At 42.2% G+C, this 25,123-nt stretch overlaps 2 protein-coding genes across 9 annotated transcripts in view; both read right to left on the bottom strand.

Annotated features, from left to right (window-relative positions):
- Positions 1-22,212, bottom strand: part of LOC124063912 (tumor necrosis factor receptor superfamily member 14-like) — a 27,504-nt gene extending 5,292 nt beyond the window's left edge. The window contains exons 1-4 of one of the 8 annotated variants that reach the window (XM_046398068.1): positions 21,546-22,212; positions 20,547-21,378; positions 619-758; positions 100-193 (exon numbers count right to left, since the gene is read on the bottom strand). In XM_046398068.1, coding sequence (XP_046254024.1) covers positions 100-193; positions 619-663 — 139 coding nt within the window. In that variant the 5' untranslated portion in view covers positions 664-758; positions 20,547-21,378; positions 21,546-22,212. Of the gene's footprint in view, positions 1-99; positions 194-618; positions 759-1,184; positions 1,514-2,738; positions 3,541-5,556; positions 5,667-6,342; positions 6,741-20,024; positions 20,125-20,546; positions 21,379-21,545 lie in introns of those variants that run through there. The other 7 variants (XM_046398065.1, XM_046398066.1, XM_046398073.1 and 4 more) reach the window with 7 other exon arrangements.
- LOC124063917 (tumor necrosis factor receptor superfamily member 14-like) lies at positions 14,392-25,123 on the bottom strand. Its single transcript, XM_046398078.1, has 10 exons — positions 24,718-25,123; positions 18,615-18,754; positions 17,585-17,678; positions 16,660-16,785; positions 16,359-16,514; positions 15,473-15,560; positions 15,215-15,371; positions 15,072-15,099; positions 14,890-14,949; positions 14,392-14,658 (listed from the first exon to the last, which is right to left on the bottom strand). Exons 2-8 carry the CDS (start codon positions 18,657-18,659, stop codon positions 15,073-15,075), a joined length of 693 nt encoding a protein of 230 aa, XP_046254034.1. The 5' UTR covers positions 18,660-18,754; positions 24,718-25,123; the 3' UTR covers positions 14,392-14,658; positions 14,890-14,949; position 15,072.

Raw genomic sequence — 25,123 nt, 5'->3', positions numbered from 1 at the left:
AGTCCACTGACCTCCACCCAGTTGGTTCTGGAGTTTAACAAGGACTCCATATGTCACTACACAAGTGAAAAACCTCTTCAATATTCAACTGGATCTTACCAGGGAGACACATGGAACAGCATTCAGTCCCCATCTGATACTCTAATGGACGACATGTGAGGGAGTGTCCTCTGAAGACATTCATCACAAGTATCTGTGGACAGCAGACAACGTTTATGTTGCAGGTGAGTTACAGCATGAAGTCACAGTGTGTGGACTGGCAGATAAAATGCACAGAGATGAAATCTAAGCTACACTCATGTGATGTGGTCTCACCTCAGAGTGACAGTTGAGTCTGCATATGTTACCATGGAGACACACCAGAATAAACCACATGTGGAACATATTTTCCACTAAATCCCACAAATACACAAATAAATTATTTTTGTACTTATTCTTTATCTTCTTGAATTTCCCTCGGGATCAATAAAGTATCTATCTATCTATTCATTTTAAAACAGCTTTGAAATGTGCTTTCACAGGTGCTGGTGGACGCTGCCTGTTTTCAAACTAGAAGCATCTGATTTATGAAATGATGCCAAACAAACAAAGGCTTCCTGTGACAACAAATTATTTTACCATCAGCACTGCTGCAGCTCTGACAGATGTTCTTCTGCACGTCATTTTACACGACAGTCTTCAAGGGCTGAAGACATCATCCGCTGAGGTTTGGGATGAGCTGACGAGTAAAATCCACAACAAGGACGCCCTCTGGAAACCTGAAGAAAACACATCCATGTGGTGATTCCACTAATTGCCAAGGAAACAGCTTATTAAACCTGGTTAGCACAGCCAGATTTGTCACTTTAAGCTTTAAACTTTAAAACATTAACAGGTGCAGAAGTGCTTTAAAACACCTGAGCTTCTGTGTCAAGAACAGCTGAGAGAAATTCTTCACACAAACTTCTTCTGAATTGTAAAGTGTAATTCCCAGGACGTGTGCTGTTGGTGTTGGGGTCTCCAGGCTCTCCTGGTGTTTCTCCTTTGTCTCCTTGATGCCAGTTTCTAGTACTGACCTAAAGCCCTCACCTCTCCATTCACTCAGTGTTTCTGGTTGGAGAGTGATTTTCTATTCTGATCAGCACATCATCAACACATTTGCTGCTCTAAAGACAAATGATTACATGAGGAATAAGTCGACTCACCTTGCAGCTTCGGAACATCGACGTACAGGTTTTTAGTACTTCGTCATTGGCTCTGATAATAATTCACATTCAAACGGATCGTCACAGACTGAAAATGTTCGCTCATAAACAACTGACTTCCGCCTGGGGAGGCGAAATCGAAAGCAAAGTATCACGTAGCGCCTCCCCGTTTGTTCTTATCCAACTTCTGTCGTGTAAGCAAACATTTTTATTCTCCATGAACTCTTCAGTTGTCATCGCGCTGTCATCATGACAATCAGCCCTCAACATGTTATTTGTTATAACATGTGCACATCACTTTCCCTCCTAACTGTAAGACAACACTTAATGTGAATCGCCCATTTAACAAGCAGTATAGTGGCCCTTTGTCACTATCCGCGCACGCTGGTCTACCTACGCGTGCCAGTGTAGGTGCATTCAGGTGCATATGCATAACACAGCCAATGTCCAAACACTACTGATTGTATTCCAGGTTTATTAGGCTTACATACAGTCAACTCAAAGGTATCACTTTAACCATAACACTTAAATCTGACCTGTGAAGTTATACACCAGGGCACGGTCAAAAACCGTGCACCACTACGCTGATTAACCCACCTCCCTATATAGACTCAAACCATGGCCTAAAATAGATACTGCCACCTACTGGCAGAATTGTATACAACACTTGTGAACACAGAAAATAACCAATTTGGCTCCTACAAGCAGTTCAGTTTCCTTTCCAGTTCTGTTCCTTTCCCCAATCCGCCCATCCCCCTCTCTGTGTATTTTTAAATGAATCCTTTCTCTCTTTGCCATTAAACTTCCTGCATTCCACTGCAGAATAATCAGGTCCTCTTTTCCTTTTATGGTCACAGTTGGTGGGCAGTCGTGGATCAGCGGTTAGGGTGTCGTACCTAACCCCCACTGCTCCCCGGGCGCTGCACGTGGTCGCCCACTGCCCCGGGTTTGCTGTGTGTGTGTGCACGTCACTTGGGTGGGTTAAATGCAGAGCATGAATTTTGTTGGAGTGAGTTCCCTCCAATGACAAAATATGTCACTTTCATCATCTCAAAGTTTCTCTGTGCTTTTGTTGGACTTGATTGGAACAATTGATTCCACAGTCAATGAACAAAATGAGCTCATCCACCATCAGTGCTGCGTTAGGTTTCTCTGTCTGATCACCTCATTTCACAGATTGGTTCACTCCTCCGGTCTCTTCCCTTTGTGCTTGTACCCTCTTCACTGCCTCTGCATAGCTTCTGTTGGAAACTCAACTTTACTTGTTCAACTTCCTGACTTCCTGTGCAGACCGCTGCTATATGCCGTCCCTCTGCTGTCTGTAGCATGAAGGACCTCACTGGAAGCTCATGCGTCCCATTTGAACTTTCTCTCCAAGTAAACACTCCTGAAAGTCCAGAAGCACAGACAGGCTTTCAGCTTTTTAGCCATTAACTGCTTTTTGCAGCATCTTTATTCTACTCACATCTCCACACATAAGAAAACCATGTTTGAGTCTCTCCAAGCTTTCATCCACAGGTGTACATGTCACCACACACGTCACTCTTCTCTCACCTGGAATCCTTCTTTCACTGAACATTTTCCATCCTTCCAATATGCAGCACTTCATGTTTCTGTTCTTCTGTTTTCCATGTGACCAGCAAGTGAACATCTCTCAGAGTCTCAGCCATTTCCACCTCTGCAGTCGTCTCTTCAGCTCTCTAGATAACACTATCAGACTCACACTGACATGTTCCATCTTCCTTTCTGAATGTTAGTATTATTTGAAATTATTTAAATTCTAATTCTGTCAGATGTCAGCATGTGTGTGTATGACACCTTTGGCCACAGTGACATCTGAAAAGCTGCAATCTTTATTCCCCTCTGCTGATCACTTCACACACTCACTGCAGTCTAGTTAGTTTCAACATTTATCTGCTGTTACTAAAACAGAAATGATTCTTATGATGAGATGTTTCATTTGTGCTCACAACAATTTCATGACAAAAATACAAACCAACAAAATTCTAATAAAACTCATGTATGAAAACATATCAGTGGGCCACACTGCTGCACTGGCTGACGTGTCACCTCAATCCCACAAACACACACTCTTGTTTACACTCAGAAACCAAACTGTTCTCGTTTCTATTCTGACTCGACCCACACACACCATCCTGCAGCCCAGGGTTGCAGGGTAATAATGTAATGTGGTAAACCGCAAGGTCTCATCAGTTTCAGTACCGTCAGTTAAAAAAATGCAGTGCACATATGTAGGAGATATGGATTAAATATGAAACAGAATTTATTTAATGTCGTGTGTGGTTGAATTTTCAGTTTTACTTTTGTAGTACAATATGTTTTATTTTTGGAGACGCTCAATAAAGTTTGTGAACGTGACGTCCGCACAAGAGACCTGGTCCCTAAGAAGAACACGACTTCCCCAGATCGGAAGTATTTCGGGTTCCAAGCCAACGAGAAGTGAGAGGCGGCAAATACGGACTAGGGAAATACGGATTGTAAATTGTGCAATAAAAAGGTGACCATGAACACATCAGTGTCAACGCCTCCAGCTGATACCGATGCAGGACCAGCAGCAACTGGATCAACACACTGTTATACGCAGCCGACGGTACAAAGTACAAACCTGTACTGATGCACTGACAACATACTAAACGTCCTTTAAGGACATGGTAAAAGTCCTGCATGCCCAGAACGAGCTGCCTGGACGGAAATATGTCTCACAAACAGCCGTCCCACATTTCTATTTCTATTCATATAGGCTGTGTCACATAAAATAAGTGCCGTCAACTGACTCCCGTGCGTAACATCTAAAATAAATACTACAAGGCTGCGCTCTTTTAACATGAATATGAAGGCACTCTTCTCAGATAAAAACTATTTGCAAACAAAAAACACATCTGGACTGACTCACCATTTTAATCACGCGGCGTGCTGCCAACTTGAAATAATAAAGTCCGTTCGCTCTATGCGTTTGAAACAGCCTGTATATGTAATAAAACTATATTAACAAAGTGACAAAGATCAGGGTAGATTTCGCTGAAGTCTCTAATGAGAAATTCGCTGTTGAGAAGTTCAAGCCTCCATAATCACAGAGAAGCGATGGCGTCTTGTTGCGCACTTGTGGCATCCATGAGCGGGGCTGCAGCTGCAGCCGACTTGTCCTCACTTGTAATTTCTTTGCTTCAAAATTCAAATTGTACTTGCAGGGAATATTTTCACCAGACATTTTGAAAATGTCAGCAGATTGTAACGGAAACCCGGGTCACGGGACCGCGGTAAAATGTGGAGGAGGTTTGGATACCGCCCAACTCTGCTGCAGCCACAAATACTAAGCAGAGCCTCAACATGAATTAATGTGAAAATAGTCCCCAACAAATGCCTGATTTCCTCCTGTTGAGGAAATAAAGAAATGAGTATATATTTCGAACATTAAACAATCCTGACCTGGATACTCTGAATTATCCAGACCAGGAGAAGAATATGTATTTTTGCACGATTCCTTTCGAAATGTGTTTGCTGTTGCAAATTAGTTGCATAAAAACACAGACAGGACTACAGGTAGCAGCTTCCATCACAACTAAAACTGTATCTTGTGTGATTGTGTGCTCATCCTGACATCAAGTTATTCTTAAGCTCAGCACAGACAACTGTGTTCAGTCAGAAGCTGCACCATCTGTCATGTGAATTGTTAGTTACAAGATACTGATGCAACTGACGATTAAGGAAGTTTTAGCTTATTAATTCCTATGTCTAAAAAGTTATTTGTTAAACTGGGGCCTAAAGCAGACAGCTTTCATGAATGAGGAATAAAGCCAGTCTGGAAACAACGTGGTGAGTCTGATCTCTATCTGCTACATGTGAAACAAACAAAAAGGAAACACATCATTAAAAGGTTTCAGTCTTTGGTTAGATATTAAGCATTTGTGTCCAAAACAGAAGCAGAACTGAGAGTCACCACCAATGAAGCCACTGAGGATCACTTGTACAAACGGGAGCAAACGATCATAAGACCAAACTGGTGAGACAAGAATGAAAGTCAGTTCAGGACAAAACAAGAAACACACACACACACACACACACACACACACACACACACACTGTGCTGTCCTCACACTACGTGACTACGTGAAGTTAGACAGCCAGCGAACAAACTAAAAAAGGTCTCCAAACAAGGTTTGCGTTTCTTGATTTTACTGAAGAAAGTTTAGTATTTTTTTCTTGTAACTGAAATATACAGAACGAGATAAATAAATTCCTAGCTAACACACAGTCCACACTTAATGATGAGCCGTTTGCATTACATTACATTCTAACAACCAAAATACTTCTAACTCGTGTCCAAGTGCTGTCCGAACACATCAGTACTCACAAAGACGAACGTTTCCCCAAAGGACAAGCGCTTTCAGCCACATTCAGCACGTCAAAGATCCACGGAAAGAGCGCTCACTCGTTCCTGTTGCTCCTGTTTCTCCTGGCTTCCTGTTCTTACACAAAACAACAAAGAGCATTTGTGCTAGAGATATCTCACTCTGATCAGACTTCAAACCAAAACAGTCAATAAATTAATAATTCGTTAATAAATTTTAGCATAGATTTATTAACGAATAACTTATCCATAAACTTATTTATGTAACTTATTTCCATCATGAACTACTTACTGCTTTTGACCAAAACGCATCACACACACACACACTGTCAGATACTTGCATCAACACATGCAGCTGAGATTTGAGCAGTAAAACACTTTTTTAATCTCTCATGAGCTCTTTGAGAGACCAAATCAAGCTTTTTATTCCATTTACGCTCCTTTTGCACTGATTCAGTTTTATTCATCTCATTTCCGTGACAATTATTTTTCTTTTCTCTCCTGGTTTGCCAACAGTTGAAGCAGCATTCACAGCACTCATCTTGCATGTACAGAAAAACCAATGCAAAGCCAGCAACATCAAGAGCCACAAGCGACATCATAACTTCATAACAAGTCCCGCGCTGCGCAGCAAACCGCACACTCGCCGGTGTCGCGGCAGTCCAAACACCGCATCAAATCAGCGACAATCAACGCACCGAGACAACACGCACGTTTCCACACGACAGCAGCCAGTTCAAAGTGTTTCCGACAAACCAGCATAACAGCAGCACTAAACAGGTTACATACCGCTGATCACCATGCGATGTTGCCCGGCTGATGCGCTGCCAGTGTGGGATCAATCATTCAATCTCCATTCATTTGCTCCGCGGCTTGTCGAGTCCCTCAAACTCAAGTTGTCTCGATCTTTGCTGACAGTATAGAGCGACTATTCCAAACAAAGCAAAAATGGGCTAAATAGAGGAAAACTTTACCTGCTGGACGCGCTGGCCTATCAAGAAAAAGAAATCGTTCCAAAAGATGTGTTACGTTTCGCAGCTTTATTGCGAATAAAAACAAACAGTGAAACGATTTCCCAGTTTAAAAAACAATGTTTCACAACATCTTCAATCGTGGCATAAGCGATATGAAAGGCGACGACCAGCAAAGGCAGGACTTCGCACTTCACCCCCTCAGTTCATTCAAAAAGAAAAAGAAAACGCCAGGTGAAGAGCAGTTTACATTACTTCTACCTGCTGACATCACCCACCACGTGACAAAAGTGGAATGGGAGCCAGAGCCTTTAGTTTTCAAACTCCCTTCCTATGGAATCATCTTTCGGTCTGGGAGGCAGACACCCTCTCTATGTTCTATGAGAGCAGACTTAAAACCTTCCTTTATGATCAAGCTTACAGTTAGGGCAGGCTTAAGCTGGCCTCTAGTTATGCTGCTATTTGGGTTCTGATCCAAGGTTTCTGCCTTCTAAAATGCAGCTTTTCCCACTGTTACCAAGCACTTGTTCATGGGGGTTTTGTTGGGTGTCTAAAAATCAGATTAAAGAGTTTGGTCTAGACCTGCTCTGACTGGAAAGAGTCATAAGACAACTGTTGTTGTGATTTGGCACTACAGAAATAAACTGAATTGAACTGAATTGAATTAATCCTAACCCTGACCTCCACCTTGGCAAGTCATTTTTAATAATAATTATTGGATGTGTCGCATCGTGTTCCGGCTTACCCACGCACGTGTAGTTGACTTCCTGCATTCATCCCGCTCCACACTCCCTGCACTGTGATTGGGTAACAGTGTGGGTCTGTGGCTCCAGCCAGGCTTCACCTCCACCCGGTGCAGGTTAGGCTTCATCCACAGACTGCATCATTTGTAAAGTGCGGTGTAACGCGGTGCTGAAAAGTGTCCTGCTGGGGTTTGTCAGGTCACAGAAGACTCTTTCTCTTCTCTTTGTCATCTCCTGCTGATGTCGTCTAATCTGTAACGTGATGCGCTGCCTGCCAACGTTGCTTTTTCTGTCCTGGTTCGTGATGATCGTCCTTTTCCCGTTTTGTTTCTAATGGACATGACAAACTTTCCGGCTCACACCTCCTCTGCATCACATATTACACCCGCAATGCCCAGCTGATGCGCTGCGCTCCTGGGGTTTACACATCCACCCACACAGCGAGTTGACAGGTAGTGACGTGAGGAAATTATCAGGTGGCATGTGAAGTGAAGTGAGTGGCCAGACTAGAACCACATGTCTGCTGTAGATCCTCCCCCCTCCCTCCCTCCCTCGCTGGAGTTTCCCCACCAACAGACTCCTTCGAGGTGAAGTGAGTTTCCTGGAAGTGAAAGGACCAGCAGCAGTCTGTGTATGCATGTCGAGTGTTAACTTGTGTTTTCGTCGATTATTAGTGAAATATTCATTTCTTCTTTATGTATTACATCAAGCCTGTATTGCAGCCACCTGTAGATATCCCTTTGCCGACACAGTAAAGCATTTCTACAAGTGAACACTGTGTACAGTTTTTGCATGCTCATTCATTTCAATTTGTCACAAAGTGGACTGACTCACTACAATACAACTTTAATTCCAATAAAGTCGGGACACCATGTAAAAACAAAATAGGATTTGCTAATCCTTTTTGACCTATGTCCTATTGAAAATACCATTAAGACATGTATTCAATGTTACATCTCATTTATTTTATTGATTTTTGTTATATGCTTATTGTGAATTTGATGGCAGCAACACGTTTGAAAAAGGTTGAGGACGTCCCTGCTTATTCCAGCAAGGTGAGGTGTGAAGCCACATTCTGCACATTAAAACATGAGGTTTTGTTGTGACAGCTTCAGCAGTTAGTGTCCTCAGTTTCCAGACACTCACTGAGTGTTCAAAGAAAAGCTGATGGAACACAGCGGTAAACATGAGCCTCTAACAGCTTGTTGAAACGTGTTGCTGCCATCAAATTCAGGGGCAAATATCCAAATGAAAGAGGAGTGTAAATGTGCAGAGGAGGTGTTGTATGATGGACAGCGATGATGTGAAGACGTTGAAGGAGATCTCCGCTGACGCCGTCTTGATTGTATAAGAAGTTTGTCACATAAAGCTCAGCATCAACACATGCATGTGAGTGGATCCAGGCCAAATGAAGACCACACTGCTGAAACGTCTCCAATCCCTTGCTGATAGGTTAATTGTTTATATAAACAGAAGAGAAGGATACATCTGGACGTTGACCAATGACCTTTCCAAAACACCAAGAGAGGTGGGAGAAAGACCGTCTTCCTCTTTCCCGTATACCTTTGGAGCTGGAGTCATATTCACTGAGGAGTCCCAGGAAGACATCAACCATGTTAATCTCCAGATACTACAGAGGAGGTGTGAAGGGTGCTGTTAAATATCAGCTTGTGTGTGTATGACACCTTTGGTCACAGTCACACCTGAGAAGCTGCCATCTTGATTCCCCTCTGCTCACTGCTGATCACTTCACACACTCACTGCAGTCCAGTCAGTTTCAAATGTGCTGTGTGTTGCTTTCACAGGTCACATGACTAATTGTCCAATCAGCATCTGCACATGTCTGTACATGCATCATTAGATTCTTTGGCATGTCATGTCATGTCAACATTTATCTCTTATCTGTTATTTATCCCACACACACCATCCGCCAGGCACAAACACTAAGTCAAGCCCAAACATGAATTCATCTGAAAATAGTCCCCAACAAAGGCCTGATTTCCTCCTGTCTGAGCAACATTTGCTCAAACTTGACTGCTAACAACGAAACTGTTTCAGCCAATAATGATTTGATGTTTCTTATCAAGGACTGAAGCCATCACATGACTGCAGAAATCCCCTTGGTTTGAACAGATCTCAGTTTGCTTTCACTTTTACTTCATTGTGCTCGCAGTGAAGCCATGTTTTTGTTCCTTGATGTTATCTCTGATCAGACAAACACCAGAAATGAAAATGGTCCTGGATATTTCTAGTGAAATTTAACCCATAAACAACACATTCTAAATTAGGCCTGAATTTTATTTTTGATTGTGATTTTACGGAGTGGGAGAGTCAGAATAAGACAGTGAACAAACAACAGACTAAAAGAGGAAGAAGAAAGAGGATCGTGGGGTTGAAAATAGAACTAAAAGAAGATCCACAAGCTTCGTGGTTTGGCCTGTTGTTATTAGAGTTCCCTTTCTTGTTCTAAAAATCTTCACTAAAAAGAAACTCAGCAGGTTGTTTAGGACAAATTTAATATTGAATACATTCCAAACATTTCAGTTTTTATTTACACAGTGCACAGCTTGTATGTAAGGCAACAACATGTAACAACAGTGGGAACCGCCTCACCAATGATTTGATCAATTGTTGCATCATTAGTAATTCATGGTTCCAAATCTTTTTCCACTTCCTCACTTTGTACTGTTGAATTACTGAATGTGTTCCTTTAGCTTCATCATTGGTGCCTTTGAACTACTTTATTAATTGAGGTTATTTCCACTGTTTGCTGCACAGACTTTGATAAGACTGCAGATGTCGCTCAGTATTGTGCAGCACATGACGGCCGCCTGTTCCTCTTTACCTCACATCACTTTGAGAACGTTAATAAAATGCTGTTGTTCCCCACAGTGGAAGGAACAAATGAGCTGCAGTTTGTGCTCACAACGATTCATCAACATCTGTTCCAGAGGTGCTGATCTGTCTGTCTTTTCTCAGCTGTGAAATGTCCCAGAGACTACAGCCGGACTTGAAGCAGCCTATGAATTTCTCCATTTGCACCATTCAAACACAGCATTGCATTAAAGATTTTCTGGCACGAGCTCATCATCTGCCGTGCTGCTGGTGTTGCAGCATTTCTCCTACACAACAGAGCAGATGGAGACTTGATTAAAAATACTTAAAAAACAAGCCAAAAATGATCTGAACTGGCTCAATACGGCTCGTCCAATGTAATCCAAGTCTCTGGAAGCCTCCAGATCACACACTGATTGGGAGATGTTATCTACACTACATGTACATGCATTAGTTTGTCAGCAGGCTGACGCTTTTAACTTAGTCACTACAGTGAAGATTGTGGCTTAAAGAAAGAGTGTAAATAACATCTTCTTTGCTCAGTTTAGGTTTTCTGAGCTTCCTTAGGCTTGGATTCTACTGGACAAGCTGTATGGAGTCATTTTCTGTGTTTTACTTTATTTACTTTTTAACATTTTAAACCAGTCCTCAGCTTCTTCAGTTTATTAGGAGGATGTTGTTTTGCTGTGAAGCTCCACAAAAGTTTTGGAAACTAAGAAACCTGACTTTTCTCTCACAGAGACACAGGGAGACCAACTGTTGTGCAATGTGGTGAATTACATCCCAGTAAATATCAACAATTGTGTATTTTCTTTCTGACCCTGAGCCCAATGTCAGGAGGAATTCCTCTGATGCAAACTGGACTCCACTTGTTGGGGAGTAATGAAGCTCTCATCAGTTTGTGAGGTAAGCTGTCCTCAGACTGACAAGACAAAAATCCATGCAGGTTTCTCTTTGAACTAGCATGTTAACATTTGGACGACCAGATGGCTGAGAAGAAACAAAGAAAAGAACTTTGACTGAAAGTTTGACTTCATTTGAAATGTTTGAATATTAGACAGTTTTAGTTTGGTTTGTCAAATTCTTTTTACACACACACACACACACACACACACAGCCCAGGGTTACCTGCTCCTCTGTGAGTCTGTATTCCATTTGGAAGTTAAATAGACACTGTAATGTTGGTAATTAAAGTAGACAAGAGAAATGGTTAATTAACTAACTATTCTGAAGAAAACGTGCATGTAATTTCTTCTTTGGTTTTAGTTTAAAGTATGAGCTACCTCAAGTATGAACACAAAGTACAAGTACTGATGAATTGTGCCTATGAGCAGTAGCGGTTTTAGGCACGCGCGAACCGGGCAGCCGCCCGGGGGGGCATTATTTTCATGGCACAAGGGGGGGGCGGCACGAGCGCCGCTCCATGTTTTTCTATTAACTGTGATATCACTGTGTAGGGAGGAGCTAAACACCAAGCAGAAGGTGTGGTGACTGACAGGAGATGACACACAGAGACGTGTGGGCTGGAGAAGATGATCGCTCGGCTCTTATGTACTCACTTACTCCTGCAGCAGAACAGCTGTGGTGTGTGTTCAACAAGAGGTGATGGAAACAAGGTCAGAGAGCAAACACTATGTGACTTCAGGCTGTTAGGGTTTAGTTTAACATTTGGTTGTTGTTTGTTTGTTATGCAGTTTACACAATTTACAATTAAAATTATGCCAGACAAAGGCGTTCAAATCTGTTAAATTTGATTTTTTTTCAGACAAACTTCACTCGTATTTCAGTTCTTTCATTATTTGTATGCATATTTCTGCCTGAGCCTCCAACTTGAGTTTATTTTTGTTTCTGTCGCAAATTATGAAAATGACTGCAAAATAATAATAAGAAGAATAACACATTAAACGACAGCACAGAAAGAAAATAGATGGAACAAAAGGGACTTGTCGACTGACCCTCACACCGTCATATGAATTTGGGTTTTTTCAGTAACACTTTTAACAGAAGGGAAGGAGTGGGAGCCACTCACTGTATAATTTATCAGCCACATAGAGTTGTCTATATTTTTGCCATATACATTTCTCTATATTTATGTTATTCTTATCTGTTTTCTATATTTAGCTAACAGTTTATTGTTTATTTTTTGTTTGTTTGCAAACTGCCCTGTGAGCTGCTTTGTTACTTTATAAGCTGCTGAATATCCAATTTCCCTGAGGGAGTCACCCCACAGGGATTAATAAAGTGAAGTCTAAGTCCAAGTGTAGACAATGACTGACTGACAACAGAACGTTTCCACGACAACGGAATGGTTGTATTTCCATCTTCTTACATCCTGTTACTTTCTTATTTTAACGGTGGGGAGAAACTCAATGAATCAGAATCAGAATTGTATTTATTGCCATAAGTGAAAAGATTTCACATTACTAGCAATTTGTCTTAGTGATTGGTGCATACATAAAACATCAGAACAACATATAATAACAGAATAAAATAAAATTATAGTTCTGGAGAAGTACAGAGTGAGAAGTAGTGCAAATAAGTGAGGTAAACAGTGCAAATGGTCAGCAGGTGGATGTTGACATGAGCACAGATCAGTTCCTGTACTGAAGTAATTAAAGAGCAGAGCAGTATGTCAATCAGCTGCTGTTCAACAGACCAACAGCAGAGGGGGAGAAGCTGTTCCTGTGGTGTGAGGTTACCTCCTGCCTGAAGGGAGTTTCTCAAAGAGTCCTTGTATGGGGTGAGAAGGGTCAGCTGTGATCCGACCTGCACGCCTCAGAGTCCTGGAGGTGTACAGGTCTCTGAGAGATGGAAGGCTGCAGCCGATCACCTTCTCAGCAGACCTCACAGCACGCTGCAGTCTGTGCTTGTCCCTGGCTGTGGCCCCAGCGTACCACACGGTGATGAAGGAGGTGAGGATGGACTCAATGATGGCCGTGTAGAACTGAACCATCATCTTGACGGGCACCTTGAGTTTCCTCAGCTGCCGCAGGAACAACATCTGCTGGACACATTTGATGAGGGAGCTGATGGTCCCACATGAGGTCCTGGGTGATGGTGGTACCCAGAAAGCGAAAGGAGTCCACCGTGGGGATGGGGGTGTCTGTCAGGGTGAGGAGGAGCGATGGAGCTGGCACTTTCCGAAAGTCAATGATCATCTTCACTGGAGACTGGAACTATGGTGGAGGATTTGAAGCAGACTGGCACATAGCATGACTCCAGAGAGGTGTTGAAAATGTCTGAACACTGGAGTCAGCTCATCCACACAGTGTCTCAGGGTGGAGGGGGACACAAAGTCTGGTCCAGGAGCCTTGACAATGTTACAGGAAGACAGCGCCACCTACTGTGCCGAAGTGCACCTCCCACAATGGAGAGGGAATTTCTATGTGATACTCAGAGCTGATCACTTCACTGACGCATACAGTATGAAGACAAATAAATACATAAAACACAGACATCACTACAGTCAGTGGTTAACATCATGCAGCGCTAATGTCATCCTTTCTGTTGTGTGAAAAATTCCAAATCACAGCTTCACAAAACCTGTTGCTGGACAGTTCATCAAAGGTCACAGTCAGTTAAATATGGACTAAGATTTTAACAGATGCAAAAGAAAATCATAGAGATCAGCTTCTGACGGAGCAGTAAAAACGACCAGAGACAGAGACAGAGACATACCCACACTGTGATTAGGAGACAGTGGGACAGGGGAGGCCATTCCACACACTGAGTAACAGCTGAGTTCACAAACAATTAAAGTTCAACCATGTGTGGACTAAACATTATGTGCCAGAGACATGTGGACGTATTTTGGTGCATTTTATAAATGCATTGACTTAAAAATAAGATTATCCCCCACTGATCTCACAAAATTCAGGTAATTCAGGTGTTGCCACAACAGCAGGAACAGAAATGAATTTGAATTTGAGAGACTAAGACAATGAAAAAATACATTTATATCATCATGCAGTACAAGACAAAAGCAAAGTGTCCAATGAGGGAATGTGGAGGATGAGTTCAGCAGTCGTGTCATGCAGGCTCAGCTCACAGCCCTGTGGGGCTTCAGTACACAAACTGCATACCAATATGATGTCTTGTGAACTTGGAATATTCAGCACATGGACTCTTTTGCTGCTTTTCTCCTGCACCTGAACTCACCTGGGGTTTCATGTGCACCATCCACATGATCCAGTCTGTTGGCCATCAGTCAAAGCAAACATTTGTCCCTTCCTGTTGCAGTTCAGGACTGAGAGTCTCCGTCCTCAGTTCCAGCTGATTGTTCTTTATGACAGATAAAGTTTTCAGTCTGTCTGATGTTCAGGTCCCCCTGTGAGCTCTGTGTGGCCCCCACAGGAGATCACGTACAGCAACATGAAGATGACCTACTGGAATTCATCACAGAAACACTCTGACTGAGACTTTCCTCCTCAGGGATCTGCTGGATGAGGAGCCTGGAGCTGTCACACAGTGACAACACAACATGTGTGTGAGATGATGATCCACTGCAGACCAGCAGTTCTGTACAGGAAACTCTGGGCTGATTTCATTTCTGTGCACTGCAAAGACAATGTCCCATCATGATTATAACATGAATATAACTGGATTGTAGACAACATTTCCTCTGCAGTGTCCAAAACAGTCTGCATGTTTACACATGAACTGTTGCATCCTGAGGAGAGGAAAATATTGAGCTGAAACAGCAACACTTTGCACATAAACACACCACAGAACGCTGCTCAGCTGGACAGCTGATGGACATTTTAATGAAGGACACACTGCTGTCTTACCTGCTGCTGTCACTATGGCTGTTGAATCATCACCACTGATTCAGCAGCATGCACAGGTTCCTTTTTGAGAAAAATTCATAATGAGTGACATCATCTTATTAATTAGAAAAATCACTTGTAGCTCCTTCTGTACATGCAGTGAAACAGACTTGTTAGTAACAACAGCAGAGTGAGAGACTCACCTCACTGTTGTCTTGCTTTTTCTTCTTCCTGTAATAAAACATTATTGATGAAAAAGACCAGAATTAATGACTTCATGATGTGAAAGATAATATTATCCATCAAAAACATTTTCATATTTTTATTGTGTAAACGTGAATCATACCAGTGTACACCACCATGCAACTGCTGCAACTGCTATAAGACATACAGACACACCAACGACGACCACAAGTCCTCTGCTGTCTGGACTTTGCTCTCCACATTCAGCATCAGTTGAAACAGTCCCTGCTTTTATCAGCTGAAGATGCACTGATTCACATCTGAAAGGACAGAGGGACATTTTTTACAGGAACATCTGGAGGACACCTTGAACTCCCTGCTGATGTCACAATTGAGCCCTCTGATGTGAAGCTTCACTTACTGTGTGTGTGGCTGACAGGATGGAAATGTTCCATCAGAATATGTTCCCTCACTGCAGTCAGAGCACTCAGTGTCTCTTAATGCTGTTCCTGTGCAAATGACAAATATTGAAACGTCCTGTCAGTGGATTTAAAAAACATTGATTTGTTTCCAGTCCCAAGTTGTCATATTTGAGGAACAAATCCTGTTGATATTCTCTGAGGTCTGATGAGGTGTTGTAGTGCAGCTCAGCACTCACAGCCTGATGGGACTTTGATTCACACCAGATTCCTGAACAAACTGAACACTAAAATGATCCAACTGTCATTAGCTTCACTGCTTCATGCACATGTTGAAAAAATAAAATGAATGCTAACCTGCTGGTACCAGTTAAGAAGCAGATTGTCAAGAAACTGTCAGCGTCCTGCACTAGAAGACATCTACAGCTGTAGGCCTCTGTCATTGTCAGTGTCCCTTCAGCTCATCCTGCTGCCAGTCTTTTTGTTTTCCTTCACACAGGAAGAAGCTGCTGCTCCATGAAATGCTCCACTACTCGTTTTGGAGAGTTTCTTTGTGTTCACACTGTGCACAGCCACAATGTGCAGTTAAATCAAGTCGTAATCCTTTCTTTACTGAGCTCTGCTGTGTTATTTCTATGATAATTCAGTGGTGGCTGTGCTGCTGGAAAAACACCAGGACAAAGTGAGCTCCATGACAACACAGAGTTATGGTAACCTGTGACTTTTCCTTTTATTTTGAGGCTTCATTTCTGCTATCTGGTGGTCAGACGTCACTGCTTCCAGTCTGGATGATCAAGTAATCATTACAGCTGTTTCCCTGTTTGGTGTTCTGATTTGAAACTCAAACTATGTCATGGATCATCTTAAAGTCAGCACAAGCAAACTAACCTCTCTGACTGATGTACTGTCCTGGCTGACAGCTTGAGTGTTTCTCTGCTGCCTTACAGCCCTCCTCTGCAGAGTCCATGCAGTAGAATCCCTCCAGTGGCTCACACACAGCATCTGATGTTGCTGTACATGAAGTTTTTAATTTCAAACCAGAAGCTGCCAACACAGAGAGGAGACAAGGATATGAGCTATGAGTCTTATGTTCTGTTTGTTTATCTACATGAGAGCAACATGTTATTATTTTCTGATGTAAAGACCATCTTAGTTTTTAGTCCTTGTTATGAAATGTACAAAAATGTACCTGCATCACAGTTTGTACATGTGAAACACTGTGACAGGTCAGTAGGATGATTCATGAAGGTTCCCTCAGTGCAGCGCTGACAGGAAGGGGGTCTAAACTCAGTGCAGTGAGTTTTAACTCGACTTCCTGTTGAAAAAAAATTCCTTGACATATAATATTTCTAGTAAGTGGAAACAGAGTTTTCACTTAAACTTCATCATTATGAATTGTTGAAGCCAATACACTGATTTGTGTTTTATCAATACCATATCATATTATTATAATAATATGAATAATTTATAATCATGCTGCCACTTATCACATCATGATGATATACTGTTGATGTTGACATGATATGATGGAAATGCAATGATGATGTCAGAGGGGCGTCAACTATATATTTGGACGTCACCTGAGGACAGGTGTGGTGTTTTTTTGTGGCTAGAAAGCGGAAGGGCAAACAATTTTCAACCGCATTTCGCAATGAAGCAAGTTTTCTGTTTATTATGAGTTCTTATTTATTTTTGCTGATTAATAAGAAGGGGCGGCACGGTGGTGTAGTGGTTAGCACTGTCGCCTCATAGCAAGAGAGTTCCAGGTTCGAATCCCGGTCTGGGTGGAGCTTACATGTTCTCCCTGTGCATGCGTGGGTTTTCTCCTGGTACTCCAGCTTCCTCCCACAATACCAGAAACATGCATGTTAGGTTAATTAAAAAACTTTCATCATTCTGTTCTGTATCTTCTGCTTTCTATTTTACTGTGGAAATAAAACTCCAGTGACATGGAGTCCTATGAAGGTGCATTTCACTTGCGAACACAAACAGCACCAACCATGGAAGTATGACTGAGTCCACTGACCTCCACCCAGTTGGTTCTGGAGTTTAACAAAGACTCCATCTGTCACTACACAAGTGAAAAACCTCTTCAATATTCAACTGGATCTTACCAGGGAGACACTTGGGACAGCATCTATTCCCCATCTGATACTCTAATCGACGACATGTGAGGGAGTGTCCTCTGAAGACATTCACCACAAGTATCTGTGGACAGCAGACAAAGTTTATGTTGCAGGCGAGTTACAGCATGAAGTCACATGGAGTCACATGGAGTCACATTGAGTCAGGGTGGTGAAGTTAGTGTGTGGACTGGCAGATAAAATGCACAGAGATGAAATCTAAGCTACACTCATGTGATGTGGTCTCACCTCAGAGTTGTCAACAGTTGAGCCTGCATATGTTACCATGGAGACACACCAGAATAAACCATATGTGGAACATAATTTAAACTAAATCCCACAAATACTCTTTATTTTTGTATTTATTCTGTGATGACCCCTCCACACCTCTAGCTGTGCTGTGGTTCCTCTTTATGTTCTGTCTTGCAGGGGTCGTCCTTAGCTGATGAGCTGCACCTGGGCCCGGTGCAGTGCCTTGAAAAGGCCTCTGGGCCTCAGTCTCTCACGCGTTTTCTTCCTTGGTTCACACACACCATGTGACTGCTGCAGTGTTGCAGGCTTTTTGTTTTGTTTTCTTATTTGGTTTTGCCCCCCCTGGATGGATGGATATTTGGTTTTGCATCCATACACTCACACATCACCATGCACACTGCATGGTGTGCACCTACACTACTGATACTGACACTGATTACTGTTATTATTATTTGGCGATTTGTGATATTCCTTAATAAATTTAGTTTATTTGGAGTTATCCTCGTCTCTGCTCCCGTTCTTGGTTGCAGCCTTTGAGTCGGGTTCTAACAATTCATTTTAAAACAGCTTTGAAATGCGACTTCACAGAGCTGATGAACAGAAAAACACTTTATTTGATTTTCTTGATGCTAAAATGTTTGTAGCTGTGTCTTTGAGTAAGAGAGACAGAATCATCAAGGAAAAAAGTAAAAAATGTTGATGAGGAGCATCTGATTTATGAAATGATGCCAAACAAACAAAGGCTTCCTGTGACAACAAATTATTTTACCATCAGCACTGCTGCAGCTCTGACTGATGTTCTTCTGCACGTCATTTTACACGACAGTCTTCAAGGGCTGAAGACATCATCAGCTGAGGTTTGGGATGAGTTGACGAGTAAAATCCACAACAAGGACGCCCTCTGGAAACCTGAAGAAAACACATCCATGTGGTGATTCCACTAACTGCCAAGGAAACAGCTTATTAAACCTGGTTAGCACAGCCAGATTTGTCACTTTAAGCTTTAAACTTTAAAACATTAACAGTACAGAATTGTAAAGTGTAATTCCCAGGACGTGTGCTGTTGGTGTTGGGGTCTCCAGGCTCTCCTGGTGTTTCTCCTTTGTCTCCTTGATGCCAGTTTCTAGTACTGACCTAAAGCCCTCACCTCTCCATTCACTCAGTGTTTCTGGTTGGAGAGTGATTTTCTATTCTGATCACCACATCATCAACACATTTGCTGATGAAGATTGCTGTGCTTCTTGGAGGTGGCAGCATCTTTGAATATGTGCCAGTCTGTGCTCTCAAAACAGTCAGGTAGACCTGTGGGAGCTTCATCTGTCCGCTCTGTTTGTTCTAATGGTTTGACTCTTTTCATCAGCTGGCAGGAAGCAGGCAGGAGAAACAGGGAAATGCAGCCTGGTGGACCAAAATCAGAGTGGAGAGGACTTTGAACCTGCCACAAATGTGTGGATAAACACAGTGTGGGCTGTTTCTGTCCTGCTGAGGATGTGAACATATTCCTGAAGATGAGGTGAAACTGTTCTGAGATCTGTTTTACGAAAGTAACCAAATAAAATACAAATATACATAATAACAAAAGATCTGAGCATTTATTCAGTCAAAGTAAAGTCCCACCACAAGTTCTGTTTAGTCAAGTTTTAGGAACTGAAACTAAGAAACGTTCACATGATCTCTGATATGATGAGCAAATGAGTGCATTCTGATATGTGCTGTGATGTGGACTGAAAAGACAAAGTGTCTCAGCAGGAGGACAGTCGGAGATAAAAGCCAACACCCAGCAGGGTTCAGAGTCCATCACCACAGTGACTGAGCCACAGGTCACGTTGGCTCTCTTTACGGAACACAAAACACACAGTTTCCCTCATCTCAGACTGAACAAAGTTTCACTCTTTCTGAAATGGGGCCCTGGAGCCAAACTGTCACTGCTGCTGTTCTAAGAACCAATGGGAAAAGTTATTCATCTGTTTGATTTATTTAACCCATTTTAACCAGTTTGGTCCAACTGAGACCAACAACCTCTTGTTCAAGAAGAAGGCAGCACACAAAAAGTGACAAACAACACAAGAAACAAGGAAACACAGAAGATAAACATCAAAGCATAGAATTACTTTAAATACATAAACACATGGACAAGTACGAGCTGAATTAATCATCAGTTGGACTCATAAAAACTTACAATATCAGGCAGAAAACCAAATCCGTCAGTTTCTGATGTTTTTAGAAATCTTCTCCTAACGACGCACAGCACTTCAGATCTCTTTCCTGATCCGTTTCGTGTACTTTTAACAAACAAAAGCTGTTCAACACCTGAACGCAGCCGTTTGCTTTGCTTTCATTGCTCTAAAGCCCCGTCTGCTCTGTCTGGTCAAACCAGTTCGCACTTACAAACTGCGGAGAGGCGAATGGAACTTCTGTGTTGATGTGAAGTCGATTTATCCCATGAGATCAATGCAGGCAGACTGTCTCACATGTGAATCTAAATGTATCGATTTAACACAAATACGACTTTCAAGAAGTCACTTTGTGCTTTAAAGCTGAGTGAACCCATAACTCACAGCGTCTGGATCACATATTAACTCAACTCAAAGGGCTTCCGTAATATTTAAACACACACACACACACAGCTGGCCTCAGTGTGATATGTTTAACATGCTGACCTCTAAAGACAAATGATTACATGAGGAATAAGTCGACTCACCTTGCTGTTTCGGAACATCGACGTACAGGTTTTTAGTACTTCGTCATTGGCTCTGATAATAATTCACATTCAAACGGATCGTCACAGACTGAAAATGTTCGCTCTTAAACAACTGACTTCCGCCTGGGGAGGCGAAATCGAAAGCAAAGTATCACGTAGCGCCTCCCCGTTTGTTCTTATACAACTTCTGTCGTGTAAGCTAACATTTTTATTCTCCATGAACTCTTCAGCTGCCATCGCGCTGTCATCATGACAATCAGCCCTCAACATGTTATTTGTTATAACATGTGCACATCACTTTCCCTCCTAACTGTAAGACAACACTTAATGTGTATCGTCCACTTAACAAGCAGTTCAGTTTCCGTTCCAGTTCTGTTCCTTTCCCCAATCCGCCCATCCCCCTCTCTGTGTGTTTTTATCTCTTTGCCATTAAACTTCCTGCATTCCACTGCAGAATAATCAGGTCCTCTTTTCCTTTTATGGTCTCAGTTATCTCAAAGTTTCTCTGTGCTTTTGTTGGACTTGATTGGAACAATTGATTCCACAGTCAATGAACAAAATGAGCTCATCCACCATCAGTGCTGCGTTAGGTTTCTCTGTCTGATCACCTCATTTCACAGATTGGTTCACTCCTCCGGTCTCTTCCCTTTGTGCTTGTACCCTCTTCACTGCCTCTGCATAGCTTCTGTTGGAAACTCAACTTTACTTGTTCAACTTCCTGACTTCCTGTGCAGACCGCTGCTATATGCCCGTCCCTCTGCTGTCTGTAGCATGAAGGACCTCAATGGAAGCTCATGCGTCCCATTTGAACTTTCTCTCCAAGTAAACACTCCTGAAAGTCCAGAAGCACAGACAGGCTTTCAGCTTTTTAGCCATTAACTGCTTTTTGCAGTATCTTTATTCCACTCACATCTCCACACATAAGAAAACCATGTTTGAGTCTCTCCAAGCTTTCATCCACAGGTGTACATGTCACCACACACGTCACTCTTCTCTCACCTGGAATCCTTCTTTCACTGAACATTTTCCATCCTTCCAATATGCAGCACTTCATGTTTCTGTTCTTCTGTTTTCCATGTGACCAGCAAGTGAACATCTCTCAGAGTCTCAGCCATTTCCACCTCTGCAGTCGTCTCTTCAGCTCTCTAGATAACACTATCAGACTCACACTGACATGTTCCATCTTCCTTTCTGAATGTTAGTATTATTTGAAATTATTTAATCTAATTCAGTTAAATGTCAGCATGTGTGTGTATGACACCTTTGGCCACAGTGACATCTGAAAAGCCGCCATCTTTATTCCCCTCTGCTGATCACTTCACACACTCACTGCAGTCTAGTTAGTTTCAACATTTATCTGCTGTTACTAAAACAGAAATGATTCTTATGATGAGATGTTTCATTTGTGCTCACAACAATTTCATGACAACAATACAAAGCAACAAAATTCTAATAAAACTCATGTATGAAAACATATCAGTGGGCCACACTGCTGCACTGGCTGACGTGTCACCTCAATCCCACAAACACACACTCTTGTTTAGACTCAGAAACCAAACTGTTCTCGTTTCTATTCTGACTCGACCCCACACACACCATCCTGCAGCCCAGGGTTGCAGGGTAATAATGTAATGTGGTAAACCGCGAGGTCTCATCAGTTTCAGTACCGTCAGTTAAAAAATGCAGTGCACTTATGTGGGAGATATGAATTAAATATTAAACGGAATTTATTTAATGCCGTGTGTGGTTGAATTTTTAGTTTTACTTTGGTAGTACAATATGTTTTATTTTTGGAGACGTTCAATAAAGTTTGTGAACGCAGCCGACGGTAATGGGGGCCCTCGGAGTACAAAGTACAAACCTGTACTGACGCACTGACAACATACTAAACGTCCTTTAAGGACATGGTAAAAGTCCTGGATGCCCAGAACGAGCTACCTGGACGGAAATATGTCTCACAAACAGCCGTCCCACATTTCTATTTCTATTCATATAGGCTGTGTCACATAAAATAAGTGCCGTCAACTGACTCCCGTGCGTAACATCTAAAATAAATACTACAAGGCTGCGCTCTTTTAACATGAATATGAAGGAACTCTTCTCAGATAAAAACTATTTGCAAACAAAAAACACATCTGGACTGACTCACCATTTTAATCACGCGGCGTGCTGCCAACTTGAAATAATAAAGTCCGTTCGCTATATGCGTTTGAAATAGCCTGTATATGTAATAAAACTATATTAACAAAGTGACAAAGATCAGGGTAGATTTCGCTGAAGTCTCTAATGAGAAATCCGCTGTTGAGAAGTTCAAGCCTCCATAATCACAGAGAAGCGATGGCGTCTTGTTGCGCACTTGTGGCATCCATGAGCGGGGCTGCAGCTGCAGCCGACTTGTCCTCACTTGTAATTTCTTTGCTTCAAAATTCAAATTGTACTTGCAGGGAATATTTTCACCAGACATTTTGAAAATGTCAGCAGATTGTAACGGAAACCCGGGTCACGGTACCGCGGTAGAATGTGGAGGAGGTTTGGATACCGCCCAACTCTGCTGCAGCCACAAATACTAAGCAGAGCCTCAACATGAATTAATGTGAAAATAGTCCCCAACAAATGCCTGATTTCCTCCTTCCTGGAAATAAAGAAATGAGTATATATTTCGAACATTAAACAATCCTGACCTGGATACTCTGAATTATCCACAGACCAGGAGAAGAATATGCATTTTTGCACGATTCCTTTCGAAATGTATTTGCTGTTGCAAATTAGTTGCATAAAAACACAGACAGGACTACAGGTAGCAGCTTCCATCACAACTAAAACTGTATCTTATACTTGTTGACTAAGTAAGTCTTATCAGCCAAATAAATGCAAACATATACTGCAGCCAAACAGTCTCTGGCAGTGCTGGAATATTAGATGTGATGTTTTGGACTAATACGACTGCTGCATTACTGTGGGTTCAGGTCAGGTTGTTGTGTCGGGTTTCTCCAAGCCCTTTCATTCATAATGGCTGCTTCTGCTGGAAATGCTGACACTGAACCCAAACAGTGACTGAGACACTTCATGGAGCTGAGAGGAAAACACAACAGCCAGTAATTCATCACTACGAGGAACATATTTCACAGTAAACAAAGTCATCCAAGCAACAGCAAGTTGATGTGATTAATTCCCTCCCAACACGTAGTTCAAAGCTCTTCCTCTGTGTCAACATCTGAGCTCAGACTGAGCAGAAAAAGCACAGCAACATTTGTGTCGTGTGTGCTAATCCTGACATCAAGTCATTCTTAAGCTCAGCACAGACAACTGTGTTCAGTCAGAAGCTGCACCATCTGTCATGTGAATTGTTAGTTACAAGATACTGATGCAACTGACGATTAAGGAAGTTTTAGCTTATTAATTCCTATGTCTAAAAAGTTATTTGTTACATTGGGGCCTAAAGCAGACAGCTTTCATGAATGAGGAATAAAGCCAGTCTGGAAACAATGTGGTGAGTCTGATCTCTATCTGCGACATGTGAAACAAACAAAAAGAAAAGACATCATTAAAAGGTTTCAGTCTTTGGTTAGATATTAAGCATTTGTGTCCAAAACAGAAGCAGAACTGAGTCACCACCAATGAAGCCACTGAGGATCACTTGTACAAACGGTGAGGTGAGACAAGAATGAAAGTCAGTTGAGGACAAAACAACAAACACACACACACACACACACACACACACACACACACACACACACACACACACACACACACACACACACACACACACACACACACACACACACTGTGCTGTCCTCACACTACGTGACTACGTGAAGTTAGACAGTCAGCGAACAAACTAAAAAAGGTCTCCAAACAAGGTTTGCGTTTCTTGATTTTACTGAAGAAAGTTTAGTATTTTTTTCTTGTAACTGAAATATACAGAACGAGATAAATAAATTCCTAGCTAACACACAGTCCACACTTAATGATGAGCCGTTTGCATTACATTACATTCTAACAGCGCTGCGCAGCAAACCGCACACTCGCCGGTGTCGCGGCAGTCCAAACACCGCATCAAATCAGCGACAATCAACGCACCGAGACAACACGCACGTTTCCACGCGGCAGCAGCCAGTTCAAAGTGTTTCCGACAAACCAGCATAACAGCAGAACTAAACAGGTTACATACCGCTGATCACCATGCGATGTTGCCCGGCTGATGCGCTGCCAGTGTGGGATCAATCATTCAATCTCCATTCATTTGCTCCGCGGCTTGTCGAGTCCCTCAAACTCAAGTTGTCTCGATCTTTGCTGACAGTATGGAGCGACTGTTCCAAACAAAGCAAAAATGGGCTAAATAGGGGAAAACTTTACCTGCTGGACGCGCTGGCCTATCAAGAAAAAGAAATCGTTCCAAAAGATGTGTTACGTTTCGCAGCTTTATTGCGAGTAAAAACAAACAGTGAAACGATTTCCCAGTTTAAAAAACAATGTTTCACAACATCTTCAATCGTGGCATAAGCGATATGAAAGGCGACGACCAGCAAAGGCAGGACTTCGCACTTCACCCCCTCAGTTCATTCAAAAAGAAAAAG

Source organism: Scatophagus argus, chromosome 8 (genome assembly GCF_020382885.2).
Source record: "Scatophagus argus isolate fScaArg1 chromosome 8, fScaArg1.pri, whole genome shotgun sequence".
Lineage (NCBI taxonomy): Eukaryota > Metazoa > Chordata > Actinopteri > Scatophagidae > Scatophagus > Scatophagus argus.
This window is presented reverse-complemented; position numbering and strand designations above follow the sequence as displayed.